The sequence below is a fragment of the Populus euphratica genome, unplaced genomic scaffold (assembly GCF_000495115.2).
Source record: "Populus euphratica unplaced genomic scaffold, PopEup_1.0 scaffold82.1, whole genome shotgun sequence".
Taxonomy (NCBI): domain Eukaryota; kingdom Viridiplantae; phylum Streptophyta; class Magnoliopsida; order Malpighiales; family Salicaceae; genus Populus; species Populus euphratica.
The window spans coordinates 727,174-734,316 of NW_011499961.1; the positions used below are offsets into that span (position 1 = coordinate 727,174).

Sequence of the window (7,143 nt, forward strand, 5' to 3'; positions counted from 1 at the left end):
AAAGTATTAGGATATAAAGAATAAAAATTATAAACCATTTACTTGAGTAGTCTGTGGGGCATTTATACCCTTCATACACCATGATTCTCTCTTTTCTAAAAGGGTACAAGAGTATATTCCTACTATAATATTAATAAAAAATAAATATTTTATTATTAATGAGAAAAAAAATATCTCTATATAACAACATTGATAATAAAAGCATATCAAAGGAAAAATATCTAGATTTATTTTTGTCATTTAAAGATCTTTAGAGGATGAAAATAAATCATTACTAGTTGGGGTATACCTGAGGCAATCTTCTTAGTATTTAGGCTTGGTATGCGGTTGAGGCCATACCAAGTGGGGTTTTCCTTAGGACAATTCTCTTAGTATTTGGATTCAATACTTGACTGAATCCATGACAATTGAAATTTGTCTTGGAATAGAATCTTCTTGATACATAGGCTTAACTGAATCCATGACAATTGAAATTTGTCTTGGAATAGAATCTTCTTGATACATAGGCTTAACTGAATCCATGACAATTGAAATTTGTCTTGGAATAGAATCTTCTTGATACATAGGCTTAACTGAATCCATGACAATTGAAATTTGTCTTGGAATAGAATCTTCTTGATACATAGGCTTAGCAGACTACGGAACTCATGCTAAATAGGATATGTCTAAAGATAGTTTTTTTCACACTTGGGCTCTATACGTGGTGGAGCCCATGACAACTAGGGTCTGCCTTAGGACAGTCCCCTTAGCACTTGGGTATAGTATGTGATTGAGTCTATGAACCTGTTTGGCAACGAGGTTGCGTCTGCGTTTTATTTAAAACGCAGATGTAACCTGTTTGGTATACAAGTTTCATTTTTTTTCGCGTCCGAAACGCAGGAAAAGAAGAAGCAGCATTTTGCTGCTTTGTGCACACTGTTCATGCTAATTTTAATTAGCGTGAACAGTGTATGTGAACAGTGCAATAGATTTGCACTTAGTTTAAAGTAAATTAAATTAATTTGTACTGTGAATAATATTTTTTTCCTAAAAAATTAGTATATAGTGAATTAAATTCACTCGCATTATAATATTAATTTTATACCTGATAATATTTTATCTAATTTTATTACACGCTCAAAATATTATGAAAACTGTAGTTTTTATCGGATAAATTTTGTACGTAATGGAATTATAAATAATTTAATGGAATAATAAAAAATATTTTATATAAAATATTATTTATTTCATGATGTAATAGGAGTAATTAACTCTATAATATTTAAATTTAAAACCATCAATATTAATATATATTTTTTAAAATTATTTTATAACTTTAATTTCAAAAGTATTTTTAACCGAATACATTAAACTACTTTTTTTAACCTCAATTTCAACCATAGTTTTAACCAAACACCTATTTTTTCAAATCAACCTTAACTAAAAGTATTTTTTATAAAACAACTTTTTTTAAACCACAAACACAACAGCTATCGCAATACCAAACATACTCTATGTAAACTAAGCTCTATCTTGATGCAATTCCTTTTGTATTTTAGGCTCACCATGCAGTCCTTTTTTAGGGATTACTTTACGGGGGATGATAATAATTTAATCTAAAACCAAAAAATAACTACTCAACCCAACCTAAATAAATGAGTATGTTTTAAATTTGATGAATAATGAATATAATATAAATATTGTCAAACTTTACTTGCAACTCCCTTATACCTAACCTAAAATATATATTTATATTATATAAATATATTTATAGAATATTTAGAGTTTTTTAATAAATATGATATATACATATCGTGAAATTTGAAACCTGATAAATAATTTATGAATATCTAAATTTTTTTATTAATAGATATCATATAAGGTTTAAATATCAAGAAATCCAATCCACATTTATCCATTAACATCCCTAGATTTAACCCTAGCTCTTTCAGAAGGGTAATCCCTCTGGTTCACAATTTAATTAGCTAAATGAAAATGTTTATACATGTTACAGCTTAGATGGATGTCTATCCAACAAACTATAGCACTACATGGTAGTTATGAAAGAGGACATACATGTGAACATGACGTTTAAGTTGTATTAACCTTTTACGGTCTTCTTTCGGATTTGAGCAGTACGTGTGAATATGTCATCTAAGTTATTATTATCACCTCAAGAGTAAATCAAATGAGCGGAATGCGTTCTTGACTGCATTGCATAAACAAGTGATAAAAGAAAAATTAAAATCAATAATATGCAAATACAAATGACGCAGCAAATAGGACATGAAACATCAACGTGAACATCGAGAGAGAGAGAGAGAGACAGCTGAATCCTATTTTAAAGAATACAAATTCAATAACGTGTTACAGCTAAGGATCTTATCTTCCTCTTCTATATATATATATATATATACATGCTTATGATCGGGACCGTTTCTAAATATCATTAAAAAGATACAGGGTATAATAATGGTTGTTTTTAAAAAATTATTTAAAAAAATAAAAAAAAAAATATATATATATATATATGTCAAACCACAAACCAAGTACATCATAAGAGTACATGTGAATAAGCTAACACAACATCAACAGAAGGTCCAAGTGTTAATAAAGACAAAGCATGCCCAACGGGATAACGCATGCTAGACAAGCCATGGACCCACTTGGATGTTCCCGTGCTGACCATGATCGGTTCCATGTTCAAATCAAGCTGTGGCTCTCTCTTCTCCGTTCCTACCTATCCCTAATTTCTCACACAGATGTCTTCCACTGAGAAAGATAAAAATACCATGTTTTTTTTTCTTGCAGTCTGTTCGGTTAGCAAGAAAATAGAACGTGGGCATTTTACTATTTTGAGAAGCTTTCCTGAATCACTTGCATGAACTCTATCCATTTCTTGATAGCTGAAAATCAATCTTAATCTTCCTTTCTTCAGCAAGGTTATGGCTTCATTTTCTAGATGTTAATTGTGTTGAATTAAACCAAGTCGATCGTGTCACATTCCCTCTAAGGATCAAGGAACAATATATAAGGCAGCAATTTAATAATGACATTTCCTGGCAGAGATATTTTTCAAGAAGGTGGTCCTGATCATGCCTCTATCGAGCCAACCAACCATTCAAAACCCGTCTTCCATAATTCCATGCGCTCATATCGTAATAAATTATAATTCAATGTAGATATTGGTTCATGACTTTTTCCTTTCTTTCTACATATAACTTCTTCGTATATATGTTACCAACAAATTATATTGGAAAAGGTGGTTCATAAAGACCTAAGATAGCAAGCTATGCTTGCATCGATGACAAAAATAAATAAATAAATAAAACCAAACCATAGTACATAAAAATGATCTAAATATTGTTTTTAGTCTATCAAAATATTCCACAACAGATTTTCTTGGAAACAAATTATATAAATTCAGATCACAACTGAATAATGTAATATTGGAGTGGTGTCACCATGTAATATTGCAATGCAATAAATTGTCACCCTTCAGTGAAAATATTAAAAATAAATATATTTTTAGATCATTTCTCACAGTTCAAAATTTGATTTTTCTCCGAGTTTTAAATTAAGTATCTCGTGAATGACGTTCATCTTCATCTCTGCTTTTATCTCCATTTTAAAATCGATCAATATTATTTCTCCCTCAAGAAAACTACAAAAAGATGCACAGACTTTCAGTAGTTTTCCATTGCATTTTTCAAGAAAATAGTATATGGTAAAAAAGCTTTCAAGTTTTAATTTCTGTAGCTACTTTTTTTTAAGATTCTCGATAAAATATAGATGATTGGGAATTATAACCACGAGGCAAACGACCGGAGGTTCCTAAATACTGAATATCCCTTCCCAGTTCCCAAGGAATTAAAGCAGGCATGCTTCACAAAGTTCTTCATTACCCTTTTCATACTGCTTACTTCGTCTCTGATATTTAAACAATTAAAATATATAATTACTGCCAGTGTTGATATATATAGTCAGATTTAGAGAGAGGGAGAGGGCGTTAATTTAATTTTCAATCATTAAAACCACATATATTCTTACAAATATATATCATCTGGGTTCATAAAACATTAATAATACATACGTACTACCAGAGAGAAAAAACCTCTTCAAACCCCTCTCTTCATTTTTCAAATATGCATATTCCAATATCACAGTCAGAACTTGAACTTAAGAATCCATTAAACTTGTTCCCGTCATCTCTACCACTTTGCAACAACAGAAATGGCATATCTGAGTTATTTTCTGCCCCAACAAAGCTTGAAACACCATCACCATCATATCTTTCTTCTTGACTCAACTGAGAAGCAACAAACTTGTCAAGGGCTCTCCAGTCAGTTACTTTCTGGGTGTTGTTGTTGGACAATCCATTTTGCTCTACCTCTTCATTGTTACTGTTATTATTCTCTGATATCAAAGACCTTGACGAGGTTGGCCTCTTTATTAATGTCTCAGATGGGCTCTTTAACTGAGGAAGCTGTACAAAATTTTCTGAGTGCATGCAACTTAAGTTATCTCCTTCTATCTCCTGCTTACACAAGAAATTATGAGCCAAAAAGCCTTGAGGTTGCCTTGCTATATAATCAATAGGATCCACCACAGAGCTAACCCCACTTGATTCCTCATAGAAGTAGCTTGAGTCCCACCCTTCAATGCTCTTGGTTTGCCCAGTAGTTCGCTTCTTAAATGCACGACAAACTACCCATCCTTCTTCCTGCAATAACTTAACCAAAGTATTAAGAGATCATGAGTTCCTTTTCATTTTAGGTTTTTCAAACTTTGTTTAATGCATAAAAGAAGGCTCAAAACAAATGTTGATTTTTTTGTTATATTTACATAATTTCTCTCGGCCTTTTGAGTTATCTTTTTGTTTGATAAAGAGAGGTAGGAGTCAAAGATGAAGAACAAGGATAAGAATTGGAATTGGAATTTTGAAAAAATGAACAAATAAAAGCATCCCATACCGGAAAAGGAATCGGAAGAAATCTATTTCACATGCTTTAGAATGACTAATGACCTTTTGACTAAAGGGATGGTGGAAGTCTTCTTTCTATAGAACATAAACACTGAAACTACAGTTAGTGGTCTATGCATGCAAAAGCAAAGAGTGATTCTGTTTCTCAAAAGTTGAAAAGTTGGATTGAACAGAATGATTTAATCTAAAGGCCATCTATTTTTCCCCTAAAAGTTAGATAATATGAAGAATTTATGAAGCACTAAAGATCTTGTCCAAGAGACTTTAATTTGTCTCATGAAACTCAAAGTAATGGATTCCTAAACCCTCTTTATAAACTCTTATATGTCAAAGAAAGTTCCACATATTAGATCAATATATTTATGTAGAGCCTGTTCAAAGCTAATTTAGTATGTTGGAAGACCATTAACTTGCTTTCACCTTTAGGGCGACATATCCATTTGTGGTGGGGGGGGGTTGGGGGGTGTGTTGTTTTGGTGGTGGTGTTATTGTGACATATATAAGTTGATATGCTTGCCTGTGGAGGACCATTCTCATCTGATTCAAGCCGGTATTCATGCATGATCCAGTGAGTTTTCTGTCCATTTGGAGCTCTTCCTTTGTAGAAGACAAGGGTTTTCCTCATGCCAATGAGTTTTGTTTTGTCATACACTGCCTTGTCTCTCCCGGTAGCCTTCCAAAAGCCAGCCATGGTTGCTCTATTAGTCCTTGTCCCTGTTGGATACTTCTTATCCTTGTGGCTGAAGAAGTACCACTCATTCTGCTCTTCATATCCGATCCAGCATCTCTCTGTACATCACAAACAATATTGTACATTAACAGGTTTTATCTAGCTAGGTTGACTTAAGTCTCTTCTATCGACTATTGGCTACCTATTTATGGGTAGCTACTGATGTCAGCATGACCTAAAGAAATATAGCGCAAACTGCTAACCCATCTGATCCACTAATTTCAAAAGACGTGCACGAGGTAGTGATTAAAGTGTGTTGCATACAGACACTTGTTGATGCACAGAAACGAAGATCGTCAAAACTAATCCTAAGCAAGACCAAACCCTATGCATGATTTGTATAAAGTTCCAATTAACGATATTTCTTAGGATCTATATATCAAACCCTAAAAAGACAAAGAAAAAATAAAAGAGCAACTGATATTATGCAGAACTTAATTTGATATACCTTGTAGATCCCATGGTTCAATTCTGTAAAGATCAATATCTCTAATAACATCAAGATCAATCTTTTGTGATGCAACTTTCTTCCTTAGATAATAGCCAACAAGCTCTTCATCGGTTGGATGGAACCTGAATCCAGGTGGGACACAAGACTCCATTGACTCCATCATAACAACTGTTGATGATGCTGCATAAAATTCACCACCACCATTACCATCAATAATAATGCTCTCTAATTCATCATCTTTTAATCATTAACAAAATGTGAGTGAGTGAATGAACGAACTCATATAAAGACACTAGAGAGATCACAGAAAACCAGAGAATAAAAGGCTAAAAAAAGAAAGCTAGCTTGAATTTTAGTGATAAAAAGAAAAAAAAACTCAAAAAGAAATAATGTACCGTCCAAATAAAAGGTGACATGTGTTACAGGTATAATCATCAACTCATTTGGTGGTGAGCAACACTCACCATATATATATTATCTATGACAGGAAAATAAGCGCGTGTTTTTAAAACAAAACGCCCCATAATTATTTTTTTCACATAAATTTTCTTATGAAGATTAGTTGGAAGAGGAAAGAAGGTGAGATGGGAAAAAAATCAAAATCATGATAAGAAAGTTTGTAATTTTTGATAAAAAAAACAAGAGGAAGCTGGAGCTTAGCTAGGGAGCCCTCTATTTGTACAGGGTCCATCAAGCAACGGACAGCTAAAGGCTTGCACTAATGATGTTGTCTTGTGTTAGTGAATGGTAGAAATGATGCATCAAGAACGGGGTTTCTGTTACAATACTATAAACAAGCATGATTAAAAAATAAGATTAAATATTAATTAGTGTGTTCTATATTTTGTTTAGAAAGAAGAAAACTGCCAAATGGACATTGAGGATGACGTTATCACAAATCTTAAAGCACGCGTTTCTCGAAAGAGAAAAAGGTTAAGAGAAGGCAAAAAGAGAAGCACAGTTTCTTATTGGATCAAGCCTGCAGGGAGATAGGGAAAG

General features: G+C 32.7%; 1 protein-coding gene across 2 annotated transcripts in view; it reads right to left on the bottom strand.

Annotated features, from left to right (window-relative positions):
* Window positions 1–3,988: 3,988 nt before the first annotated feature.
* Window positions 3,989–7,143, bottom strand: part of LOC105138748 (NAC domain-containing protein 7-like) — a 4,279-nt gene continuing 1,124 nt past the window's right edge. For both annotated transcript variants that reach the window (XM_011044927.1, XM_011044928.1), the window contains exons 2-4: window positions 6,142–6,324; window positions 5,481–5,752; window positions 3,989–4,702 (exon numbers count right to left, since the gene is read on the bottom strand). In XM_011044927.1, coding sequence (XP_011043229.1) covers window positions 4,112–4,702; window positions 5,481–5,752; window positions 6,142–6,307 — 1,029 coding nt within the window. In that variant the 5' untranslated portion in view covers window positions 6,308–6,324 and the 3' untranslated portion in view covers window positions 3,989–4,111. The remainder of the gene's footprint in view (window positions 4,703–5,480; window positions 5,753–6,141; window positions 6,325–7,143) is intronic.